The 27,764-nt window shown below is 46.1% G+C and overlaps 1 protein-coding gene across 1 annotated transcript in view; it reads left to right on the top strand.

Moving 5' to 3' along the window:
- Positions 1-27,764, top strand: part of naglu (N-acetylglucosaminidase, alpha) — a 67,311-nt gene that overhangs the window by 9,415 nt on the left and 30,132 nt on the right. Inside the window, exons 2-3 of the mRNA XM_078224297.1 lie at positions 35-182; positions 24,310-24,456. Of these exons, the coding sequence (XP_078080423.1) occupies positions 35-182; positions 24,310-24,456 (295 nt within the window). The remainder of the gene's footprint in view (positions 1-34; positions 183-24,309; positions 24,457-27,764) is intronic.

Raw genomic sequence — 27,764 nt, 5'->3', positions numbered from 1 at the left:
TCTTCAGTAATGTTTTCTTAATGGTTACCTTTAGGTTCCGTTATTATCAGAATGTTTGTGAATACAGCTACTCTTTTGTCTGGTGGGACTGGGAGCGTTGGGAGAGAGAAATTGACTGGATGGCATTGAGTGGCATTAATCTGCCTTTGGCATTTACTGGTCAAGAAGCCATATGGCAAAAGGTAAGGGGTTCCTGCAAGTTTTAAATCTATTTAGAATAATGGACATTTTCTGATCTAATTGTAACCTAATTGAGGACTTCACATTACTTGCTGCAAAGGAAAATAATAGAAGAAACATAGAAGAAGAAACAGAAAAACTACAGCACAAAACAGGCCCTTCGGCCCCACAAGTTGTGCCGAACATATCCCTACCTTTTAGGCCTACCTATAACCCTCCATCCTATTAAGTCCCATGTACTCATCCAGGGGTCTCTTAAAAGACCCTATTGAGTTTGCCCTCGCCACCACTGACGGCAGCCAATTCCACTCGCCCACCACCCTCTGTGTGAAAAACTTCCCCCTAACATTTCCCCTGTACCTACCCCCCAGCACCTTAAACCTCTGTCCTCTCGTAGCAGCCATTTCCACCCTGGGAAAAAGCCTCTGAGAGTCCACCCGATCTATGCCTCTCGACATCTTATATACCTCTATTAGGTCTCCTCTCGTCCTACGTCTCTCCAAGGAGAAAAGACCAAGTTCCCTCAGCCTATCCTCATAAGGCATGCCACTCAATCCAGGCAAGATCCTTGTAAATCTCCTCTGCACCCGTTCAGTCATTTCCACATCCTTCCTGAAATGAGGCGACCAGAACTGAGCACAGTACTCCAAGTGGGGTCTGACGAGGGTCTTATATAGCTGCATCATTATCCCCGGACTCCTAAACTCAATCTCTCGATTGATAAAGGCCAGCACACCATACGCCTTCTTAACCACCTCATCCACGTGCGGGGCCAATTTTAGAGTCCTATGGACCCGGACCCCAAGGTCCTTCTGATCCTCTACAGTACTAAGAGTCTTTCCCTTTATATTGTACTCCTTCATCCCATTTGACCTGCCAAAATGGATCACGACGCATTTATCTGGGTTGAAGTCCATCTGCCACTTCTCCGCCCAGTCTTGCATCCTATCTATGTCCCTCTGCAACTTCTGACATCCCTCCAGACTATCCACAACCCCACCAACCTTCGTGTCGTTGGCAAACTTACCAACCCATCCCTCCACTTCCTCATCCAGGTCATTTATGAAAATGACAAACAGCAAGGGTCCCAGAACAGATCCCTGGGGCACACCACTAGTGACCGACCTCCATCTATACACACTCTCTGCCTCCTTTGGGCAAGCCAGTTCTGGATACACAGGGCAGCAGCCCCTTGGATCCCATGCCCTCTCACTTTTTCTAGAAGCCTTGCATGGAGGACCTTATCGAACGCCTTGCTAAAATCCATAAAAACCACATCTACCGCTTTCCCTTCGTCAATGTGTTTAGTCACATTTTCAAAGAACTCCACCAGGCTCGTAAGGCACGATCTGCCTTTGACAAAGCCATGCTGAGTATTCTTGAGCAAACTAAACCTCTCTAAATGCTCATAAATCTTGTCCCTCAGGATCTTCTCCATCAGCTTACCAACCACTGAGGTTAGACTCACCGGTCGGTAATTTCCTGGGCTATCCCTATTCCCCTTCTTGAAAATAGGAACCACATCCGCAATCCCCCAATCCTCCGGCATCTCTCCTGTCTCCATCGACGACGCAAAGATCATCGCCAGAGGCTCTGCAATCTCCTCCCTTGCCTCCTACAGTAACCTGGGGTACATCCCATCCGGACCCAGCGACTTATCTATCTTGATGCTATTCAAAGATTCCAGCACAACCTCTTTCTTAAAGTCCACATGCTCAATCTTTTCAGTCTACCGCAAGCCCGCAGTACATCCACCCAGGTCCTTCCCCTCTGTAAAAACCGAAGTAAAATACTCATTAAGCACCTCTGCCATTTCTACTGGTTCCGTACAGACTTTCCCGCCTTCACCTTTTATAGGCCCTATTCCTTCACGTCTCATCCTTTTACTCTTCACATATTTATAGAACGCCTTAGGGTTTTCCTTAATCCTACCTGCCAAGGCCTTCTCGTGACCCCTTCTGGCTCTCCTAATTTCCTTTTTTAGTCCCTTCCTACAAGCCGTATACTCATCTAGATCCCTATCTTCGCCAAGCTCTCTGAACCTTTTGTACAGCTTTCGTGCACCACGGCTCCTTTAACCTACCAACTCCTCCCTGTCTGCTCGGAACGTTGTCCTGTAGAACTCTAGACAGACATTCCTTGAAAAACTGCCACCTCTCTTCAGTAGATTTCCCTGAGAATACCTCCTTCCAATTTACTCCTCTAATTTGCTGCCTTATGTCTTCGTATTTCCCCTTATTCCATATAAACGCTTTCCTAGCTTGCCTGATCCTCTCTTTTTCCAATGCAAGCATAAAGGAGTTAGAGTTATGATCGCTATCCCCAAGATGCTCTCCCACTGAGAGATCTGACACCTGTCCAGGTTCATTGGTCAGTATTAGATCAAGTACAGCCTCTCCTCTTGTAGGCTTGTCCACATGCTGTGTCAGGAAACCCTCCTGAACACACCTAACGAACTCCTCCCCATCCGATCCCCTTACCCTAGGGATATTCCAATCTATGTTTGGGAAATTAAAGTCTCCCATCACAACAACTCTGCTATTATTGCAACTCTCCAGGATCTGTTTCCCTACCTGCTCCTCCACTTCCCTGTTACTATTGGGCGGCCTATAGAAAACTCCCAGCAAAGTGACCGACCCCTTCCCACTCCGAACTTCCACCCACAGTGACTCTGTAGACAATCCCTCCACAGCATACACCTTCTCTACAGCTGTGACACTATCCCTGATCAGCAGTGCCACTCCACCCCCTCTCTTGCCTCCCTCCCTGTCCTTCCTGAAACATATGAATCCCGGCACCTGGAGTATCCAGTCCTGTCCCTGAGACATCCAAGTCTCCGTAATGGCCACCACATCACACTTCCAGGCATCGATCCACGCTCTGAGCTCATCCCCTTTATTCACTATAGTCCTGGAATTAAAGTAAATCTCAATCCTTTGGTCTGAGCTCTCCCCTTCTCTATCCCCCGCCCATCCTCCCTCTTGCACTGTCTATAACCCTTCTCTGTTTACGAGCTAACTTCCTTGCTCCCAGTCACCTCATCTCGATCCCCTCCCCCCAACCTATCCAGTTTAAACTCTCCCCAGTAGCCTTAGCCAACCTTCCCGCCAGGATATTGGTCCCCCTGGGATTCAAGTGCCACCCGTTTTTTGTGTACAGGTCAGATCTGCCCCTAAAGAGGTCCCAATGGTCCAGGAAGCTGAATCCCTGCCCCCTGCAACAGTCCCTCAGCCACACATTCATCTCCACCTCACTCCATTCCTGCCCTCACCTTCCCGTGGCACAGGCAGCAATCCTGAGATTACTATCTTTGCTTTCCTCCTTCTCAGCTGTCTCCCTAATTCCCTATACTCTCTTTTCATGACCCCTTCCCCCTTCCTACCCACATCAGCAGTACCAATATGTACCGCTACCTCTAGCTCCTCTCCCTCCCCCCTCAGGATTTCTGGGACTCGACCAGCGACATCCTGGATCCCGGCCCCAGGGAGGCAGACCACCATCCGAGACTCCCGCCTGCCTCCGCAAAAACGCCTGTCCGACCCCCTTACTGTCGAGTCCCCGATTAACACTGCCTTCCTCCTCTTTTCCTTAGCCCTCTGAGTTACAGGGCCGGACTCCACTCCGGAGACACGGCCACTGCTGCTTCCCCCAGGCGGGCTGTCCCCCCCCCAGCAGTACTCAGGCAGGAGTACTTGTTGTGTCGGGGCACATCCATCAGGGTGCTCTCAATCACCCGAGTTTTGCCCTTCCTGGCCGTCACCCACTTGGCCTCCTCCCGTGGCCCTGGTGTGACCACCTGATGATAGCTCTTGTCTATCACCTCCTCATTCTCCCTTAACAGCCTAAGATCCTCGAGCTGCAGTTCCAGCTCCGTAACACGGTCCCTCAGGAACCGCAGCTCGACACACCCCTCACAGATGTGGATGTCCGGGAGGCCAGGTGCCTCCAGGACCTCCCACATCCTACACTGGGAACAACACACTGGCTTCACACTCATATTTGACCCTTTATACCAAGGTACACAGAGAAAAGTAAATAAGAATTAAAAACTCACCCCTGCTCGCCCTGTCCCCTGAAGCCCTGTGAGCCAAAGCCCTTATAACTCACACTCTGCTTCCCACTCACTCCCCTGCCCACTCCCGACGCTGCCCGCTGTATACTGCAGCCTACCTTTTATACTTTGCGCGCTTAAAAAACCCTTCCCAGATTCCTTAGCGGCCCACTTCCGGTTTTCAGTTTAAAATTAAGAAAAGAAAAAACCACTCAAAATACAGGCAAAAAAACACGCTAACTAAATACATAAATAAATAAATCTCTCACCAGCACTCCTGCCACAAATCACTCCCTGCTTGCTCCAGTGGAACAATGTGGAACATAGAACATAGAAAGCCACAGCACAAACAGGCCCTTCGGCCCACAAGTTGCGCTGATCATATCCCTACCTCTAGGCCTATCTATAGCCCTCAATCCCATTAAATCCCATGTACTCATCCAGAAGTCTCTTAAAAGACCCCAACGAGTTTGCCTCCACCACCACCGACGTCAGCCGATTCCACTCACCCACCACCCTCTGAGTGAAAAACTTACCCCTGACATCTCCTCTGTACCTACCCCCCAGCACCTTAAACCTGTGTCCTCTCGTAGCAACCATTTCAGCCCTTGGAAATAGCCTCTGATCTTACAAATGCAGTTGAAACTTTCAGATTTTTAGCTTGCTAGTCAAATTGAATTTTATATAATTTGTCATTAAGTTTAACAGATTTAAGTGTTTTCTTGATGTTTACAAAAGTATTTGATGGTCTGAGCATATTACTCAGTGCCATTTTGAGTACAGTGTTCGTACAAGCCTTTTCTCCAATGTAATTGTTTTACTGGTGGCTGCTGAGGGTTTTGAGCATATGCAAGTTTTGGAGGGCTTTTCAGTCCTTTAAGAGAGTGTTCCACAAGCAAGAACTGTGTGCTAGTTTTCATAGTTATTACTGTTCTGAGTTACTGTTATTGTTCAACTTTGTTATTTTATTATATAAAAAAGATCCTTTTAAACAATGCATTTGATTACCTTTATTGTGGTTTCAAGTTACCACATCTTTTTGGCAACATGACTAGGAGAAATGGCAAGTAAAGAAAACAAAACGTGATGATATTCACTCTAACAACACAAGGTTGCATACAGTGAGTAGCTAGTTTTCATCATGGGTTTATTCAACCGAATTGGAATAGCAATGTTTGAGGTAGTTGATGAGTTTGATGAAAGAATAGGGGACAGAGCTGAACATGTGGAGAGGTTGCAGCACTCCGTTTCAGCAAATGTAATAGATTATTAAGGAAAGCAGTGCTCGATCCTCCTGAGTGTGAGGGGCAAAGACTTGTAAGTTGATGAAGAATCTGGCCATGCCACGGAAACCAGGGGATATTTCATTTACAGATTCTCCTCTTGGGAAATAAGGAAGGGTAGGTGATAGAAGTGTTGGTGAGGGATCACTTGGGGACAAGTGACCATAATTCTATTGGTTTTAAGATAGCTATGGAGAATGATAGGTCTGGCCCAAAAGTTAAAATTCTAAATTGGCGCAAGGCCAATTTTGATGGTATCAGGCAGGAACTTTCAAAAGTTAATTGGGAGAGTCTGTGGGAAGGCAAAGGGACGTCTGATAAGTGGCATACTTTCAAAAGTGTGTTAACCAGGGTTCAGGCTAAACACATTCCTCTGAGAGTGAAGGGCAAGGCTGGCAGAAGTCGGGAACCCTGGATGACTCGGGATATTGAGGCCCTGGTCAAGAAGAAGAAGCAGACTCATGACATGCACAGGCAGCTGGGATCAGGTGAATCCCTTGAAGAGTGTAGGGGGTGTAGGAGTAGAGTTAAGAGAGAAATCAGGAGGGCAAAAAGGGGACACGAGATTGTTTTGGCAGATAAGGCAAAGGAGAATCCAAAGAGCTTCTACAAATACATTAAGGGCAAAAGAGTAACAAGGGAGAGAGTAGCGCATCTTAAGGATCAACAAGGTCATCTATGTGTGGATCCACAAGAGATGGGTGAGATCCTAAATGAATATTTCTCATCGGTATTTACTGTTGAGAAAAGCATGGATGTTAGGGAACTTGGGGAAATAAATAGTGATGCCTTGAGAGAAGGAGGTGCTGGAAGTCTTAAAGCGCATCAAGGTAGATAAATCCCCGGGACCTGATGAAGTGTATCCCAGGACATTGTGGGAGACTAGGGAGGAAATTGCAGGTCCCCTAGCAGAGATATTTGAGTCATCGATAGTCACAGGTGAGATGCCTGAAGATTGGAGAGTGGCAAATGTTGTGCCTTTGTTTAAAAAGGGCTGCAGGGAAAAGCCTGGGAACTACAGGCCAGTGAGCCTCACATCTGTGGTGGGTAAGTTGTTGGAAGGTATTTTGAGAGACAGGATCTACAGGCATTTGGAGACGCAAGGACTGATTAGGGACAGTCAGCATGACTTTGTGAGTGGAAAATCATGTCTCACAAATTTGATTGAGTTTTTTGAAGGGGTAACCAAGAAGGTAGATAAGGGCAGTGCAGTTGATGTTGTCTACATGGACTTTAGCAAGGCCTTTGACATGGTATCGCATGGTAGGTTGTTGCATCAAGTTAAATCTCACGGGACCCAGGGTGAGGTATCTAAATGGATACAAAATTGGCTTCTTGACAGAAGTCAGTAAGAAGTCTCACAACACCAGGTTAAAGTCCAACAGGTTTATTTGGTAGCAAATACCATAAGCTTTCGGAGCACAGCTCCTTCGTCAGATGGAGTGGAAATGTGCTCTCAAACAGTGCACAGAGACACAAAATTAAGTTACAGAATACTGATTAGAATGCGAATCCCTAAAGCCAGCCAGGTCTTAAAGGTACAGACAATGTGGGTGGAGGGAGCATTAAACACAGGTTAAAGAGATGTGTATTGTCTCCAGACAGAACAGCCAGTGAGATTCTGCAAGCCTAGGAGGCAAGCTGTGGGGGTTACCGATTCTTGTTCTCACTTCTGTCAAGAAGTGATTCTCACTTCTTGACAGAAGCCAGAGGGTGATTGTAAGAGGGTTGTTTTTCAAACTGGAGGCCTGTGACCGGCGGTGTGCCTCGGATCAGTGCTGGGTCCACGGTTATTTGTCATTAATATTAATGATTTGGATGAGAATATAGGAGGCATGGTTAGTCAGTTTGCAGATGACACCAAGATTGATGGCACAGTGGACAGTGAAGAAAGTTATCTCCGATTGCAACGGGATCTTTATCAATTGGGCCAGTGGGCTGATGAATGGCAGATGGAGTTTAATTTAGACAATTGCGAGGTGATGCATTTTGGTAGATTGAACCAGGGCAGGACTTACTCAGTTAATGGTAGGGCGTTGGGGAGAGTTACGGAACAAAGAGATCTCGGGGTACATGTTCATAGCTCCTTGAAAGTGGAGTCACAGGTGGACAGAGTGGTGAAGAAGGCATTCGGCATGTTTGGTTTCATCGGTCAGAACATTGAATACAGGAGTTGGGACGTCTTGTTGAAGTTGTACAAGACATTGGTAAGGCCACACTTGGAATACTGTGCGCAATTCTGGTCACCCTATTACAGAAAGGATATTATTAAACTAGAAAGAGTGCAGAAAAGATTTATTAGGATACTACCGGGACTTGATGGATTGAGTTATAAGGAGAGGCTGAATAGACTGGGACTTTTTTCCTCTGGAGCGTAGGAGGCTGAGGGTTGACCTTATAGAGGTCTATAAAATAATGAGCGGCACAGATCAGCTAGATAGTCAATACCTTTTCCCAAAGGTAGGGGAGTCTAAAACTAGAGGGCATAGGTTTAAGGTGAGAGGGGAGAGATACAAAAGTGTCCAGAGGGGCAATTTTTTCACACAGAGGGTGGTGAGTGTCTGGAACAAGCTGCCAGAGGTAGTAGTAGAGGCGGGTACAATTTTATCTTTTAAAAAGCATTTAGATAGTTACATGGGTACGATGGGTATCGAGGGATATGGGCCAAATGCTGGCAATTGGGATTAGCTTAGGGGTTTTAAAAAAAAAGGGCGGCATGGACAAGTTGGGCCGAAGGGCCTGTTTCCATGCTGTAAACCTCTATGACTCTATTTAGTTGCTCTGGTCCAGAATCACCATTATCTGAAGCACTCGGTGATATTTCAAAGATTCAAATTTCATAGCCCTTTTCGAAAAACAAGTCAATCGGTAGCTAATTTAGTGGCAGAATTACACCAGCTTTCAGAACAGCTTTCTGATTTCAGAGCAGTTTTAGAAGATATGCTCAGAGGCTAGTTTGGGGCATTAGTGAGAACAGCATTCATAGAACATAGATCAGTAGAGCATACTACAGGCCCTTCGGCCCTCAATGTTGTGCCGAGCTTTGACCGAAACCAAGATCAAGCTATCCCACTCCCTATCATTCTGGTGTGCTCCGTGTGTGCCTATCCTGGGTATACATGGGGAGGCAGTAAATTGGATTAGACACTGGCTCAATGGAAGAAGCCAGAGAGTGGTTGTGGAGGATTGCTTCTCTGAGTGGAGGCCTGTGACTAGTGGTGTGCCGCAAGGATCGGTGTTGGGTCCATTGTTGTTTGTCATCTACATCAATGATCTGGATGATAATGTGGTAAATTGGATCAGCAAATTTGCTGATGATACAAAGATTGGAGGTGTAGTGGACAGTGAGGAAGCTTTTCAAAGCTTGCAGAGGGATTTGGACCAACTAGAAAAATAGGCTGAAAAATGGCAAATGGAATTTAATGATGTGGAGATGCCGGCGTTGGACTGGGGTAAGCACAGTAAGAAGTCTCACAACACCAGGTTTGCTACCAAATTTGCTACCAAATAAACCTGTTGGTCTTAAATGGAATTTAACGCAGGCAAGAGTGAGATATATCACTTTGGAAGGACAAACCAAAATAGAACGTACAGGGTAAATGGTAGGACTCTGAAAAGTGCAGTTGAACAGAGGGATCTGGGAATACAGGTACAGAATTCCCTAAAAGTGACGTCACAGGTGGATAGGGTCATAAAGAGTGCCTTTGGTACATTGGCCTTTATAAATCGGAGTATCGAGTATAAAAGTTGGAGTGTTATGGTAAGGTTATATAATGATGTGGAGTATTCCGTAACTTGATTTCTGTGATTCTGTGCACTGTTTGAGAGCACATTTCCACTCCATCTGACGAAGGAGCAGCGCTCCGAAAGCTTATGGTATTTGCTACCAAATAAACCTGTTGGACTTTAACCTGGTGTTGTGAGACTTCTTACAAGGTTATATAAGGCATTGGTGAGGCCGAATTTGGAGTATTGTGTACAGTTTTGGTCACCTAGTTACAGGAAGGATGTAAATAAGGTTGAAAGAGTGCAGAGAAGGTTCACAAGGATGTTGCTGGGACTTGAGAAGCTGAGTTACAGAGAGAGATTGAATAGGTTGGGACTTTATTCCCTGGAGCGTAGAAGAATGAGGGGAGATTCGATCAAGGTGTATAAGATTTTGATGGGTATAAATAGAGTGAATGCAAGCAGGTTTTTTCCACTGAGGCTCAGGGAGAAAAAAACCAGAGGGCATGGGTTAAGGGTGAAAGGAGGAAAGTTTAAAGGATCAGAAGGACCTTGGGGTCCGGGTCCATAGGACTCTGAAATCAGCCCCGCAGGTGGAGGAGGTGGTTAAGAAGGCGTATGATGTGCTGGCCTTTATCAATCGAGGGATTAGGTTTAGGAGTCCGGGGATAATGATGCAGCTATATAAGACCCTCGTCAGACCCCACTTGGAGTACTGTGCTCAGTTCTGGTCGCCTCACTATAGGAAGGATGTGGAAAAGATTGAAAGGGTGCAGAGGAGATTTACAAGGACGTTGCCTGGATTGAGTGGCATGCCTTATGAGGATAGGCTGAGGGAGCTTGGTCTTTTCTCCTTGGAGAGACGAAGGATGAGAGGAGACCTAATAGAGGTGTATAAGATGTTGAGAGGCATAGATCGGGTGGACTCTCAGAGGCTTTTTCCCAGGGTGGAAATGTCTGCTACGAGAGGACACAGGTTTAGGGTGCTGGGGGGTAGGTACAGGGGAGATGTTAGGGGTAAGTTTTTCACACAGAGGGTGGTGGGCGAGTGGAATCGGCTGCCATCAGTGGTGGTGGAGGTGAACTCAATTGGGTCTTTTAAGAGACTCCTGGATGAGTACATGGAGCGTAATAGGATGGAGGGTTATAGGTAGGTCTAGAAGGTAGGGATGTGTTCGGCACAACTTGTGGGCCGAAGGGCCTGTTTGTGCTGTAGTTTTTCTATGTTTCTAAAGGGAATATTAGGGGGGGTTTCTTCATGCAGAGAGTGGTGGGAGTGTGGAATGAGCTGCCGGATAAAGTGGTAAATGTGGGATCACTTTTAACATTTAAGAAAACCTTGGACGCGTTCATGGATGAGAGGGGTGTGGAGGGATATGGTCCAAGTGCAGGTCAGTGGGACTAGGCAACAAATGGTTCGGCACAGACAAGAAGGGCCAAAAGGCCTGTTTCTGAGCTATAATTTTCTATGGTTCTATCCAATAACCGCTTGAAAGTTCCTAAGGTGTCTGACTCCACTATCACAGCAGGCAGTCCATTCTACATCTCAACCACTCTGAGTAAAGAACCTACCTGGGATAAGAGATCTTTTTAAATACTTTTAATTTAAAAATAATACATTTAATTTAGTTTAAATTACTTTTTCGCAGGTGTTTTTAAAAAAAAAAAATTTGAACTCTAACCCGGAAGTAGGCCGCTGGGTGTTCTGGGAAGGGTCTAAATTTTCCTTCAGCGCGCGCGAGGTATATAAGTAGGCTGCACTATCCAGCGGGCAGCGCAGTGAGCAGGGAGCAGAGTGAGAGCTGACGGGCTTTGGCTCATCGGGCTTCAGCGTAAACAGGCAGAGACAGGGTAGGTTTAGATAGTTTTTCCTGTGTCATTGGAAGAAAGGGGGAATTATGAGTGTGAGGCCAGTTTGTTGTTCTCAGTGTTGGATGTGGGAGGTCCTGGAGTCAGCTCGCCTCCCGGACGTCCATATCTGCACCATGTGCATCGAGCTACAGCTCCTAAGGGACCACGTTAGGGAACTGGAACTGCAGCTCAATGACCTTCGTCTGGTCAGGGAGAATGAGGAGGTGATGATAGATAGGAGTTACAGACAGGTGGTCACACGGGGGCCACGGGCGACAGACAAGTGGGTCACAGTTAGGAAGGGGAAAGGTCAGGTACTAGTGAGTCCCCCAGTGACTGTGCCCCTTACAAATAAGTACTCCTGTTTAAGTACTGTAGGGGGGAGCAGCCTACCTGGGGGAAGCAACAGTGGCCGTGCCTCCGGCGCAGAGTCCGGCCCGGCAGCTCAGAAGGGGAGGGAAAGGGAGGATGAGCAAACTGACCACAGCACCAAGGTACAGGGAGCCGTCCAAGTGGGGGGAGAAACAAAAAATGTAGTAGAAATTGGGGATAGTACACTTTTGGATGCTGTTGGGGGGGGGACTTTGCAGGGGTAAGCCATAGTGTACAGGTCACTGGCTCAGAGTCTGTCCTTGTGGCTCAGAAGGGAAGGGGGGAGCGGAGTAGAGGATTAGTCATTGGGGACTCCATAGTTAAAGGGACGGATAGGAGATTCTGTGGGAACGAGAGAGATTCGCGGTCGGTGTGTTGCCTCCCAGGAGCCAGAACCCACGATGTCTCGGATCGTGTTTTCGAAATCCTTAAGGGGGAGGGGGACCAGCCCCAAGTTGTGGTTCACACAGGCACTCAAGACATAGGTAGGAAAAGGGATGGGGATGTAAGGCAGAAATTCAGGGAGTTAGGGTGGAAGTTTAGGGTTAGAACAAACAAAGTTGCTATCTCTGGTTTGTTACCCGTGCCACGTGATAGTGAGGAGAGGAATAGGGAGAGAGAGCAGTTGAACACGTGGTTACAGGGATGGTGCAGGAGGGAGGGTTTCAGATACCTGGACAATTGGGGCTCTTTCTGGGGTAGGTGGGACTCTAAAAACAGGATGGTCTGCACCTGAACCAGAGGGGTGCCAATATCTTGGGGGGGAAATTTGCTAATGCTCTTCGGGAGGGTTTAAACGAATTCAGCAGGGGGGTGGGTACCTGAATTGTAGCTCCAGTGTACAGGAGGTTGAGAGTAGTGAGGTCATGGATGAGGTTTCAGGGTCGCAGGAGTGTACTGGTAGGCAGGAAGGTGGTTTGAAGTGTATATACTTCAACGCCAGGAGCATCCGGAATAAGGTGGGTGAGCTTGCAGCACGGGTTGGTACCTGGGTTTTCGATGTTGTGGCCATCTCGGAGACATGGATAGAGCAGGGACATGAATGGTTGTTGCAGGTTCCAGGGTTTAGATGTTTCAATAAGTGCAGGGAAGGTGGTAAAAGAGGGGGAGTGTGGCATTGTTAGTCAAGGACAGTATTACAGTGGCAGAAAGGACATTTGATGAGGACTCGTCTACTGAGGTAGTTTGGGCTGAGGTTAGAAACAGGAAAGGAGAGGTCACCCTGTTGGGAGTTTTTTATAGACCTCCGAAAAGTTCCAGAGATGTAGAGGAAAAGATTGCAAAGATGATTCTGGATAGGAGCGAAAGTAACAGGATAGTTGTACTGGGGGACTTTAACTTTACAAATATTGACTGGAAAAGCTGTAGTTCGAGTACTTTAGAGGGGTCAGTTTTTGTCCAATGTGTGCAGGAAGACCAACAAGAGGCAAGGCCACATTGGATTTGGTACTGGGTAATGAACCAGGCCAGTTGTTAGATTTGGAGGTTGGGGAGCACTTTGGTGACAGTGACCACAATTCGATTACGTTTACCTTAGCAATGGAAAGGGATAGGTATATACCGAAGGGCAAGAGTTATAGCTGGGGGAAAGGAAATTATGATGCGATTAGGCGCGATTTAGCTGGCATAGGTTGGGAAAGGAAACTGCAGGGGATGGGCACAATTGTAATGTGGAACTTGTTCAAGGAACAGCTACTACGCGTCCTTGATAAATATGTACCTGTCAGGCAGGGAGGAAGCAGACGTGTGAGGGAACCGTGGTTTACTAAGGAGGTTGAATCTCTTGTGAAGAGGAAGAAGGAGACTTATGTTAAGATGAAACGTGAAGGCTCAGTTAGGGCACTTGAGAGTTACAAGTTAGCCAGGAAGGACCTAAAGAAAGAGTTAAGAGCAACCAGGAGGGGACATGAGAAGTCTTTGGCGGGTAGGATCAAGGAAAACCCTAAAGCTTTCTACAGGTATGTCAGGAGTCATGATAATGACTAGGGTAAGATTAGGGCCAGTCAAGGACAGTAGTGGGAAGTTGTGCATGGAGTCTGAAGAGATCGGAGAGGCACTAAATGAATATTTTTCATCGGTATTCACAATGGAGAGGGATAGTGTTGTCGAGGGGAGTACTGAGATGCAGGCTGTTGGACTGGATGGGATTGATGTTCATAAGGAGGAGGTGTTCGCAATTTAGGAAAGGGTAAAAATAGATGAGTCCCCTGGGCCGGATGAGAAGTCTTTGGCGGGTAGGATCAAGGAAAACCCTAAAGCTTTCTATAGGTATGTCAGGAGTAAAAGAATGACTAGGGTAAGATTAGGGCCAGTCAAGGACAGGAGTGGGAAGTTGTGCGTGGAGTCTGAAGAGATAGAGGCGCTAAATGAATATTTTTTGTCGGTATTCACACAGGAGAGGGACAGTGTTGTCGAGGGGAGTACTGAGATGTAGGCTGTTGGACTGGACGGGATTGAGGTTCATAAGGAGGAGGTGTTCGCAATTTAGGAAAGGGTAAAAATAGATAAGTCCCCTGGGCCGGATGGGATTTATCCTAGGATTCTCTGGGAGGCTAGAGAGGAGATTGCAGAGCCTTTAGCCTTGATCTTTTGAGTCGTCATTGTCTACAGGAACAGTGCCAGAAGACTGGAGGATAGCAAATGTTGTCCCCTTGTTCAAGAAGGGGAGTAGGGACAACCCTGGTAATTATAGACCGGTGAGCCTTACTTCTGTTGTGGGCAAAGTATTGGAAAGGATTATAAGAGATAGGATTTATAATCACCTGGAAAGGAATAATTTGATTTGGGATAGTCAGCACGGTTTTGTGAAGAGTAGGTCGTGCCTCACAAACCTTATTGAGTTCTTTGAGAAGGTGACCAAAGAGGTGGATGAGGGTAAAGCGGTTGATGTGGTGTATATGGATTTCAGCAAAGCGTTTGATAAGGTTCCCCATGGTAAGCTTTTGCAGAAAATACGGACACATGGGATTGAGGGTGATTTAGTGGTATGGATCAGGAATTGGCGAGCTGTAAGAAAACAGAGGGTGGTGGTTGATGGGAAATATTCATCCTGGAGTTCAGTTACTAGTGGTGTACCGCAAGGATCTGTTTACCAGGATGCTGCCTGGTTTGGAGGGTATGTCTTATGAGGAAAGGTTGAGTGAGCTAGGAGGAGGATGAGAGGCGACTTAATAAAGGTTTATAAGATGATGAGAGGGATAGATAGAATGGACGTTCAGAGACTATTTCCTCAGGTGGATGTAGCTGTTACTAGGGGGCATAACTATAAGGTTCATGGTGGGAGATATAGGAGGGATAGAACATTACAGCGCAGTACAGGCCCTTCGGCCCTCGATGTTGCGCCGACCAGTGATACATCTATACCCCGGAACTTCCAATAACCATTCCTGTCCCTGTTCTAACCATGTCTCGGTAATGGCCGCAACATCGTAGTCCCAGTGTCGGTTGTTGAGTGAAGCTACACTTAACTTTAACAAGGCTCCAGAAATTTCTTAGGGCATGGAAATGGCAGCCAGCAATGCTAGACATATTAGAGTCACAGAGGTTTACAGCATGGAAACAGGCCCTTTGGCCCAACTTGTCCATGCCACCCTTATTTTTTTTCTAAACCCCTAAACTAATCCCAATTGCCCGCATTTGGTCCATATCCCTCTATACCCATCGTACACATGTAACTATCTAAATGCTTTTTAAAAGATAAAATTGTACCCGCCTCTACTACTACCTCTGGCAGCTTGTTCCAGACACTCACCACCCTCTGTGTGAAAAAATTGCCCCTCTGGACACTTTTGTATCTCTCCCCTCTCACCTTAAACCTATGCCCTCTAGTTTTAGACTCCCCTACCTTTGGGAAAAGGTATTGACTATCTACCTTGTCTATGCCCCTCATTATTTTATAGACCTCTATAAGGTCAACCCTCAGCCTCCTACGCTCCAGAGGAAAAAAGTCCCAGTCTATTCAGCCTCTCCTTATAACTCAATCCATCAAGTCCCGGTAGTATCCTAATAAATCTTTTCTGCACTCTTTCTAGTTTAATAATATCCTTTCTGTAATAGGGTGACCAGAATTGCGCACAGTATTCCAAGTGTGGCCTTACCAATGTCTTGTACAACTTCAACAAGACGTCCCAACTCCTGTATTCAATGTTCTGACCGATGAAACCAAGCATGCCGAATGCCTTCTTCACCACTCTGTCCACCTGTGACTCCACTTTCAAGGAGCTATGAACATGTACCCCGAGATCTCTTTGTTCCGTAACTCTCCCCAATGCCCTACCATTAACTGAGTAAGTCCTGCCCTGGTTCAATCTACCAAAATGCATCACCTCGCAATTGTCTAAATTAAACTCCATCTGCCATTCATCAGCCCACTGGCCCAATTGATAAAGATCCCGTTGCAATCGGAGATAACTTTCTTCACTGTCCACTGTGCCATCAATCTTGGTGTCATCTGCAAACTGACTAACCATGCCTCCTATATTCTCATCCAAATCATTAATATTAATGACAAATAACCGTGGACCCAGCACTGATCCGAGGCACACCGCCGGTCACAGGCCTCCAGTTTGAAAAACAACCCTCTTACAATCACCCTCTGGCTTCTGTCAAGAAGTGAGAATCACTTCTTGACAGAAGTGAGAACAAGAATCGGTAACCCCCACAGCTTGCCTCCTAGGCTTGCAGAATCTCACTGGCTGTTCTGTCTGGAGACAATACACATCTCTTTAACCTGTGTTTAATGCTCCCTCCACCCACATTGTCTGTACCTTTAAGACCTGGCTGGCTTTAGGGATTCGCATTCTAATCAGTATTCTGTAACTTAATTTTGTGTCTCTGTGCACTGTTTGAGAGCACATTTCCACTCCATCTGACGAAGGAGCTGTGCTCCGAAAGCTTATGGTATTTGCTACCAAATAAACCTGTTGGACTTTAACCTGGTGTTGTGAGACTTCTTACTGACTTCTGTCAAGAAGCCAATTTTGTATCCATTTAGATACCTCACCCTGGGTCCCGTGAGATTTAACTTGATGCAACAACCTACCATGCGGTACCTTGTCAAAGGCTTTGCTAAAGTCCATGTAAACAACATCAACTGCACTGTCCTCATCTACCTTCTTGGTTACCCCTTCAAAAAACTCAATTAAATTTGCACACCGCTGGTCACAGGCCTCCAGTTTGAAAAACAACTCTCCACAACCACCCTCTGGCTTCTGTCAAGAACAGTAAGAAGTCTCACAACACCAGGTTAAAGTCCAACAGGTTTATTTGGTAGCAAATACCATAAGCTTTCGGAGCGATGCCCCTTCGTCAGATGGAGTAGTTCCATGTGGAGAGGATCTCCAAGAAGATCGCGCATATCGAAACGCCGGCATCTCCACATCATGACTTCTGTCAAGAAGCCAATTTTGTATCCATTTAGATGCCTCACCCTGGATCCCTTGAGATTTAACTTGATGCAACAACCTACCATGCGGTACCTTGTCAAAGGCCTTGCTAAAGTCCATGTAAACAACATCAACTGCACTGTCCTCATCTACCTTCTTGGTTACCCCTTCAAAAAACTCAATTAAATTTGTGAGACATGATTTTCCACTCCCAAAGCCATGCTGACTGTCCCTAATCAGTCCTTGTGTCTCTAAATGCCTGTAGATCCTGTCTCTCAAAATACCTTCCAACAACTTACCCACCACAGATGTGAGGCTCTCTGGCCTGTAGTTCCCAGGCTTTTCCCTGCAGCCCTTTTTAAACAAAGGCACAACATTTGCCACTCTCCAATCTTCAGGCACCTCACCCGTGACTATTGATGATTCAAATATCTCGGCTAGGGGACCTGCAATTTCCTCCCTAACCTCCCACAACGTCCTGGGATATACCTCATCAGGTCCCGCAGATTTATCTCCTTGATGCGCTTTAAGACTTCCAGCACCTCCTTCTCTGTAATATGTACACTCCTCAAGACATCAATATTTAATTCCCCAAGTTCCCTAACATCCATGCTTTCCTCAACAGTAAATACTGATGAGAAATATTCATTTAGGATCTCGCCCATCTCTTATGGATCCGCACAAAGATTACCTTGTTGATCCTTAAGAGGCCCTGCTCTTTCCCTTGTTACTCTTGTTGTCCATTTAACTGTCTAAATACTTTTTAAAAGACAAAATTGTACCTATCTCTTCTACTGCCTCTGGTAGCTCTTTCCAGACACCACCCTCTGAGTGAAAAAACTGCCCCTCTGGACACTTTTGTATATTTCCCCTCTCACCTTAAAACTATGCCCTCTAGTTTTAGATTCCCCTACCTTTGGGAAACGATGTTGACTATGTACCTTAACTATGCCCCTCATTATTTTATAGACCTCCATAAGATCACCCCTAAGCTCCAGGAAAAAAAGTCTCAGTCTATCGTGCCGCACCTTATAACTCAAACCATCAAATCCCGGTAGCATCCTGGTAAATCTTTTCTGCATTCTTTCTAGTTTAATAATATCCTTTCCATAATAGGGTGACCAGAACTGTGCACAGTATTCCATGTGTGGCCTTACTAATGTCTTGTACAACTTCTATAAGACGTTCCAACTCCTGTATTCAATGTTCTGACCAATGAAACCAAGTATGCCAAATGCCTTCTTCACCACCCTGTCCAACTGTGACTCCACTTTCAAGGAACTATGAACCTATATTTCTAGATCTCTTTGTTCTACAACTCTCCCCAATGCCCTACCATTAACTGAGTAGGTCCTGCCCTGATTTGATCAATCAAAATGCATCACCTTGCATGTATCTAAATTGCACCCTATCTGCCATTCATCGCCCACTGGCCCAATTGATCAAGATCCCGTTGCAATCCTAGATAACCTTCTTCACTGTCCACTATGCCAGAAATTTTGGTGCCATCTGCAAACTTATTAACCATGCCCCATAAAACTCATCCAAATCATTAATATAAATAACAAATAACAGGGGATCCAGCACCGATCCCTGAAGCACACTGGCTAATGGCGGTGTCCAGGAGCACTGCATCAAGTACAGAAATACGTTGCAAGCAGAAAGGTGAAAGTAGTAGAGTGTTTTGGTGTGGAGGGCCACACAATGCGAATCATTTCCAGTTTATGGATGTGGTTTGTCACTGGTGTAACAAGAAGGAGCATTTAGCAAAGAAATGCAGGGGTACGAAAGGCAATGCGAAGGTGGACAAGAAAATCTGAATTCGAGGAAGCCTTGAGTAGCTACGCACCACGTGGAAAGCAGGCAGAGGAGCATGCTTACAACATATTTAATGTTAATGTGGTGTGTGCGGAGGCTAATTATACTATAGTGATGGATGGAAAGCAAATCAAAATGGAGGTGGATCCAGGAGCCTCCATTTCCGTGAAAAGACCTACAAGTTGACATGGGTCTCTAAGGGGAGTCTAAAGCTAGAGGGCAAAGGTTTAAGGTGAGAGGGGAGAGATACAAAAGTGTCCAGAGGGGCAATGTTTTCACACAGAGGGTGGTGAGTGTCTGGAACAAGCTGTCAGAGGTAGTATAGAGGCAGGTACAATTTTGTCTTTTAAAAAGCTTTTGGACAGTTACATGGGTAAGATGGGTATAGAGGGATATGGGCTAAACGCGGGCAATTGGGACTAGCTTAGGGGTTTTACAAAAAAAAGGGTGGCATGGACAAGTTGGGCTGAAGGGCCTGTTTCCATGCTGTAAACCTCTCTGACTCTATGACTATGAGTCTAACCGAGCACCAGTCCTTAATCCGGCAGAAATCAAACTTCAGATGTACACTGGAGAGTCCATTCCGTTACTTGGGGCATTGGAAGTCCAATTTGCATCTAATAATCAAGAAACAAGAGCACACCTCCTTGTGGTCAAAGAGAAGGGGCCAAGTTTGCTCGGATGTGACTGGCTCAGCAAAATTTCAGTGAACTGGGGTAAGATCAAGCACACAAAGGTGACCGAGGATGTTGTCAAGAAGGATCTGGATGTGTTCAACGATGAACTGGATGCATCATGTGGTACTACTGTTAAATTTGCCATAGATCCTCAGGCCACTCCGTGCTTTTTCAAGCCCAGACTGTGTCCTATGCCATGAGAAGGAAAGTGGAGGAGGAGTTGGAATGGCTGCAAGGCTTGGAATTATTGAGCCTGCTCACTTTTCTTGTTGGGCAGCTCCACTCGTTTCTGTCCTTAAAAATGATGGTGCGGTGCGTATGTGTGGTGACAACAAGCTCACCATTAACCAGGTTTCATTTAGATGCTTATCAATTACCTCTTGCGGGAGACGAGACTTTTTAAAAACTGGACATGAGCCACACATATCAACAACTCCTGCTAGAGGAAGATCCAAAACAGTACGTGATCATCAACACACGTAAAGGGTTGTTCATGTGCAATCGTTTGGTTTTTGGCGTATCCTCCGGTCCACAATCTTTCAAAGGGCGATGGACAACCTGTTACAAGAATTCCTCAGGTTTCAGTCTACTTGGATGACATCTTAATTACAGGGAAGACTGAGGAGGCACACTTCAGCAATCTGGATCAAGTTTTTTAAATGTTTTCAGAGGTGGGACTGCATCTGAAGAGGAGCAAGTGCATTTTCCAGGCACAAGGTGCAGAGTATCTGGACCACAGAATCACTACAAGGTTTGTCACCTGTGGCGGGGAATCTTCAAACCATTAAGGAAATTCCAGAGCTCAGGAATGTCGTAGCTCAGGTCATTTTTGGGCTTGGGAAACTATTATGGAAAGTTCTTGTCAGTCGTGTCAACAGTGTTGGCTCCATTGTATCTACTTCCGCTCAAAGAAACCAAATGGAACTGGGAGGCTGCCTCTGCACAGAAGGCGGCTTTCAAAAATGTGAAAGCTCTGCTGCAATTGGCTAATCTGCTAGTCCATTTTGAAGTTTAACAACACCAGGTTAAAGTCCAACAGGTTTATTTGGTAGCAAAAGCCACACAAGCTTTCGGAGCTCCAAGCCCCTTCTTCAGGTGAGTGGGAATTCTGTTCACAAACAGGGCATATAAAGACACAGACTCAATCCAGACAGGGAACCATTCCCATTGGGGGGGGGTTGTAGTAATGCTAGTGGGCCCTGAGAATACTGTCATAGGCCCGCTAATCAAATTGAAATTCTCATTTCAATATGATAATCAGCTCCGCGCCAGAAGTTGGCAGGGAGCTGATTACGCTCAAAGAAGCGCCTGGGAGACTCGCGACCATCTCGAGCAGCGCAGCGGGCTGGGAGAATCCCAGCCATTGTGTCTGTGTGTCAGTCTTGGGTCATGTGACATGCCCTTATTGATGGTTAATTGCAGCTTAACAATTAGTTTCTGTACTTGTGACTAGGATTCCGTTGTTCTTCCTTAGGAGATAGACAGCTTGGTTATTAGCATCTCTTCCAGCAATGAGTTTTGGTCTTTTTTGAGAGTGCAGGATGGGGGAGCCAGTTTGTCTGCATTTCTGCTTTTGGTGATTACAAGGGGTTTGAGTAACCTGCAGCCCAGGGGTCACATGCAGCCCATCAGGATTCTGAGTGCAGCCCCACCAGACATTTTGTTGACCGTTGCCCACATGCAAGGTTGCCACATTCCACTGATTTCAGTCGTGTTTTTCTTTCTCCTACTGGTGGGGCTGAAGTGATTTGCATGTAAACGTTCAAAGACTATTTCCTAACGTTCAAAGACTATTTCCTAACATTCAAAGACTATTTCCTAACGTTCAAAGACTATTTCCTCGGGTGGATGGAGCTATTACAAGGGGGCATAACTATAGGGTTCATGGTGGGCGATATAGGAAGGATATCAGAGGTAGGTTCTTTACGCGGTGGTGTTAGAATGGGCACCTGGGCTGGCATGGGCAATCCATCTAACCCGCACATCTTTGGAGTGTGGGAGGAAACTGGAGCAGCCGGAGGAAACCCACCCAGACCCGGGAAGAATGTGCAAACTCCACACAGACAGTGACCCAAGCCAGGGATCAAACCTGGGTCCCTGGCGCTGTGAGGCAGCAGTGCTAACCGTGTGCCACCGGTGACAGATGTTGTCAACCAATGGATCTACTATCTCTGCAGCAACTTATTTTAAGACCCTAGGATGTAGTCCTTGGGACTTGCCAGTCCTTAGTTCTAATAGTTTCCCAACACCTTTTCCCTGGTGATGGTGATTTGTTTTACGTTCCTCCCTCCCTTTCACTTGGTTGTCAAGAATTTTGGGGAAGTTTCTACAATAAAAGCAGTCACAAAATACCTGTTCAAAGTTTTTGCCATTTACTTGCTTCCCACTATTAGTTTCACCAGACTCATTCTTGAGAGGACCATATACACCTTAGTTACTCTTCTGCTTTTTAAATACTTGTTGAAATTATTATCATCTATTTTTATATTTCTGTCTAGAAATATAAAAACATAACTGTTTTACATAAGAACATAAGAACATAAGAAATAGGAGCAGGAGTAGGCCATCTAGCCCCTCGAGCCTGCCCCGCCATTCAATAAGATCATGGCTGATCTGACATGGATCAGTACCACTTACCCGCCTGATCCCCATAACCCTTAATTCCCTTACCGATCAGGAATCCATCCATCCGCGCTTTAAACATATTCAGCGAGGTAGCCTCCACCACCTCAGTGGGCAGAGAATTCCAGAGATTCACCACCCTCTGGGAGAAGAAGTTCCTCCTCAACTCTGTCTTAAACCGACCCCCCCTTTATTTTGAGGCTGTGTCCTCTAGTTTTAACTTCCTTACTAAGTGGAAAGAATCTCTCCGCCTCCACCCTATCCAGCCCCCGCATTATCTTATAAGTCTCCATAAGATCCCCCCTCATCCTTCTAAACTCCAACGAGTACAAACCCAATCTCCTCAGCCTCTCCTCATAATCCAAACCCCTCATCTCCGGTATCAACCTGGTGAACCTTCTCTGCACTCCCTCCAATGCCAATATATCCTTCCTCATATAAGGGGACCAATACTGCACACAGTATTCCAGCTGCGGCCTCACCAATGCCCTGTACAGGTGCATCAAGACATCCCTGCTTTTATATTCTATCCCCTTCACGATATAGGCCAACATCCCATTTGCCTTCTTGATCACCTGTTGTACCTGCAGACTGGGCTTTTGCGTCTCATGCACAAGGACCCCCAGGTCCCTTTGCACGGTAGCATGTTTTAATTTGTTTCCATTGAGATAGTAATCCCATTTGTTATTATTTCCTCCAAAGTGTATAACCTCGCATTTCTCAACGTTATACTCCATTTGCCATATCCTCGCCCACTCACTCAGCCTGTCCAAATCTCTCTGCAGATCTTCTCCGTCCTCCACACGATTCACTTTTCTACTTATCTTTGTGTCGTCTGCAAACTTCGTTACCCTACACTCCGTCCCCTCCTCCAGATCATCTATATAAATGGTAAATAGTTGCGGCCCGAGTACCGATCCCTGCGGCACGCCACTAGTTACCTTCCTCCAACCGGAAAAACACCCATTTATTCCGACTCTTTGCTTCCTGTCGGATAGCCAGTCCCCAATCCACTTTAACACACTACCCCCAACTCCGTGTGCCCTAATCTTCTTCAGCAGCCTTTTATGGGGCACTTTATCAAACGCCTTTTGGAAATCCAAAAACACCGCATCCACCGGTTCTCCTCCATCAACCGCCCTAGTCACATCTTCATAAAAATCCAACATGTTCGTCAAGCACGACTTTCCCCTCATGAATCCATGCTGCGTCTGATTGATCGAACCATTTCTATCCAGATGCCCTGCTATCTCCTCTTTATAACAGTGTTTATAACACTGTGACTAGCAACAACTGTCTAATAACTAACCTGTTTATGTCATCCTGAAGTCACATGTAGTCCTGTGAAATTCCTATTTTGTGACATCTGTATATTTTGATTTGTGCACTCTATGCCTGTTGTGGGAAAAATTCACTCGTAGTCAGACTTCGAGATTCAGAAAATACGATTTATTAAACGGAGCTCCGTGGAGACAAGGCACATGTCTGTAGCAAACCTTCTCTCACTAGTATGTCGGGAGTGGTTCATTTTTATACCCTTTACACAATGGGTAAACCGGTGATTCGAACATTATCACATCGTTTAAGTAAGTACAAGCAGGTATAGACATTTATCATTTTATGAATGGGTACATTTCCTCATGTCTGTATCTATCAATGGTCAGTTTCGTCTCATTCAGGTGCTAATTGGTTTCCTCGCATTCATATTTTCCCGCTCTCCTCTAACGTTAATCTAAGCTCTTTGTTTCGGGTTTTCCTTATCTTAAAAGATGTTTTGACCCTTGGCTTGGCTTCCTGAGGTGTTTGCTATGAGTCACTGTCTGTGATTTGAGAATGGCTTGTCTGTTAGGTTTTGATTTAAAGTGATTTCTGAACAGCAGGAGCCTGTGTCTGCTTTTTGGCTTCTTTCCCAGTTAACCCTTTATGTGCCAGGCAGCCATTTTAAAGTGTGCTCTCTTGTATTTTTCCCCTTACAATGCCCAAGTTCAAATTAATCATAAAAATGGAGAATAAAAGTTGACCTCGACTTCCAAGGTTCACCACTTCCAACTTTTCTTCAATCTGAGCAACCCCAATCCTTTGTTTCTAGGCCATCAGCCATCTTCCTAATCTTGTTGCAACATTTCCTCTTGAACCAAACATTTATCAAATGCTTTGTGAAAAATCCATATCCATGTTGCAGCTTGAACATGTGCACTTAAATTTTATACAATATTGCCAAGATTTGAATCCCAGTGTTCATAGTCAAGAAGCTTTTATTCAGTGGGCCAAAGTTGGTCACTTTGTAATGCTCAGAATTGCAGTTTATTCAAAGCAATGATGATTGATTTTTCACTTCATTTTAGGTATACATTTCACTTGGCTTCAATCAAACGGAAATTGACAACTTTGTTGTTGGCCCAGCATTTCTTGCATGGGCTCGTATGGGGAATATGCATAGCTGGGCTGGACCATTGTCAAACTCCTGGAACAAAAATCAATTGAATCTGCAGGTAACAATCAGCATTGCGAAACTATTGATGTTTTTGGAATATACCTTTCATATTTAAGCTGCCAATTACTTCCTACGATATTATGGATTAAAGTACTGCGGCAAATGTTCTAAAATATTCATATTTGCTGTCTCGTACATGTAAGATACATTAAATCCTAACAAACTGCCATTACAAATTGTCAACCTGCAAGCAACTAACAAAACTGTACATGGTTATTTAAAAAAGAACAGAAGTAATCTGGGAGTGATTCACTGGCTACAATCCAGCCAGGGAGTTTGTGGCCTATAAACAATTAACCTTTGCTTTTGATTACACCGCTTGTAACTTGATTCCTTGTAAACTCTGTGTTACCTAATAAAATGCAGTTTACTTTTGTTAAAATCGTGTCATACTCATGAGCCTGAATTTTACATTGAGGGCAAGCCTGAAATCAGCACAGGCGAGAGCAGGTGTGAAACCTATTGTCAATGCAATTGCACTGACTGGCCAATGAATGGCCATCCAGCATGAAAAGTGCTCTATAAAAGACCAAGAATAATAGAATCATAGAATCCTACAGTGCAGAAGGAGGCCATTCGGCCCATCAAGTCTGCACTGACCACAATCCCACCCAGGCCCCATTCCCCTAACCTCATGCATTTACCCTAGCTAGTCCCCTTGACACTAATTTAGCATGGCCAATCTACCTAACCCGCTCATCTTTGGATTGAGAGGGGAAACCGGAGCACCCAGAGGAAACCCACGCAGACATGGGGATAATGTGCAAACTCCACACAGACAGTGACCCAAGCTGGGAATCGAACCCAGGTCCCTGGCGCTGTGAGGCCTCTGTGCTAGCCACCGTGCCACCCAACCACTGTGCCGGGTGTACTGCCGGGGAGGATGGGCGGGGGGGAAGCAGATGGTGCGAAAAGGGAGCAATTGGGCTGGCGCTTCCGGCTGTGTTTTTGTGAGCTCTGGCACTAGTCATCTTTTAATCTGTTGACGTGCAACACATAATTATCCATTCCTGATGTGTGTAATCTGTGCTATGATCCTGGTGAAATTTTGGTGAAGGGGAGCCCAGTTAAATCAAGAAAATCCTTGTTTGATTTGAGGCAATCGGAGATGGACAGGGTGTGACTCAGTTTGCAATGATGGTTTCGTTGATGAGTGGGCCTATGTTTCAGTGATGCTGAGGACGTCGAGATGAGGGCCGCCAATATGGCTGAAGGTGTGGGCGACGATCATAGCTCCCTGGCACAGATTTTTGGTGCTCATGTTGATGAATTGCAAGATATCCTAAAGAGAATGAATGAAATGGTGAAGAGAAACCTGTCAATCGAGAGGGCAGCCACCTCGGTGAAGACTCACCGAGTTGTTGGACATCCTGCTGCATGGTATGTCCTGGATGACATCGGGAGATGGGACTGGAGAAGGAATATCCATCTGCTTGGCCTCCCCAGGGGTGCTTGGAATGAATTCCCAGCAGAATTTGCGAAATGGTTGTCGTGCTTTCACAGTTTCAGTTTGAACGCTGGGTGACTCGAGTTCGATGAAGCACGTAGAATTCCTACAGTACAGAAGAAGGCTACTCGGTCCATCGAGTCTGTACCGACCACAATCCCACCCAGGCCCTATTCCCACAGCCCCACACATTTACCCTGCTAATCCCCCTGACACTAGGGTCAATTTTAGCATGGCCAATCAACCTGACCCGCACATCTTTGGACTGTGGGAAGAAATTGGAGCACCCAAAGGAAACCCGCGCAGACACAGAGAACATGCAAACTCCACGCAAACAGTGACCTGAGGCCGGAATTGAACCTGGGACCCTAGCACTGTGAGGCAGCAGTGCTAGCCACTGTGTCACTGTGAATTCGATGATTTGCATGATCAAAATGAATGGCGGAGCAGGCTTGAAGGGCCAAATGGCCTGTTCCTGCTTCTAGTTTCTATGTCAAACCACCATCGGTACAGGATGTGCGGGTTCGAGTGATTGGCCACACTAGTGTCAGTGAGATTAGCAGGGTAAATGCGTGGGGCTACTGAGGTGGGGTGGGTAAATCTGGTTGGTATTGTTGTTGGTGCGGACTCAATGGGCCAAATGGCCTGTTTCTGCATTGTACACCTTGACTTAGCTCCGGGTTGGGGGGGGGGTGGATACAACCATCTTAGATTAACTCTCCAACAGAGCTTCCCTCCAACAGAGCATCCCACCCAGGCTCTATCCCCCGTAACACCAGTAAATCCCCCTACACATCTAAGGGGCAATTTACATGGCCAATCCACCTAATCTGCACATAGAAACATAGAAAAACTACAGCACAATACAGGCCCTTCAGCCCACAAAGTTGTGCCGAACATGTCCTTACCTTAGCGATTACTGGGCTTACCTATAACCCTCTATCTTACTAAGTTCCATGTACTTATCTAAAAGTCTCTTAAAAGACCCTATCGAATCCGCCTCGACCACCGCTGCTGGCAACCCATTCCACGCATCCACCACCCTCTGGGTGAAAAACTTACCCCTGACATCTCCTCTGTACCTACTCCCCAGCACCTTAAACCTGTGTCCTCTTGTGACACCCATTTCAGCCCTGGGAAAAAGCCTCTGACTATCCACTCGATCGATACCTCTCAACATCTTATACACCTCTATCAGGTCACCCCTCATCCTTCGTCTCTCCAAGGAGAAAAGGCCGAGCTCACTCAACCTATCCTCTTAAGGCATGCTCCCCAACCCAGGCAACATCCTTGTAAATCTCCTCTGCACCCTTTCTATGGCTTCCACATCCTTCCTGTAATGAGGCGACCAGAACTGAGCACAGTACTCCAAGTGTGGTCTGACCAGGGTCTTGTATAGCTGCAACATTATCTCACGACTCCTAAACTCAATTCCTCGATTGATGAAGGCCAGTACACCATACGCCTTCTGAACCACAGCCTCAACCTGCACAGCTGCTTTGAGCGTCCTATAAACTCGGACCCCAAGATCCTTCTGATCTTCCACTCTGCCAAGAGTCCTACCATTAATATTATATTCCGCCATCCTATTTGACCTGCCAAAATGAACCACCTCACACTTATCTGGGTTGAACTCCATCTGCCACTTCTCCGCCCAGTCTTGCATCCTATCAATGTCTCGCTGCAACTTCTGACATCCCTCCACACTATCCACAACACCTCCAACCTTTGTGTCATCAGCAAACTTACCAACCGATCTTTGGACTATGGGAGGAAACTGGAGCACCTGGAGGAAACCCACGCAGACACGTGCAAACTTGGGTCCCTGGCGCTGTGAGGCAGCAGTGCTAACCACTCTT

The sequence above is a fragment of the Mustelus asterias genome, chromosome 11, assembly GCF_964213995.1.
Source record: "Mustelus asterias chromosome 11, sMusAst1.hap1.1, whole genome shotgun sequence".
Lineage (NCBI taxonomy): Eukaryota > Metazoa > Chordata > Chondrichthyes > Carcharhiniformes > Triakidae > Mustelus > Mustelus asterias.
Note: the sequence above shows the minus strand (reverse complement) of the source record. Positions and strands in the feature narration are given on the sequence as shown.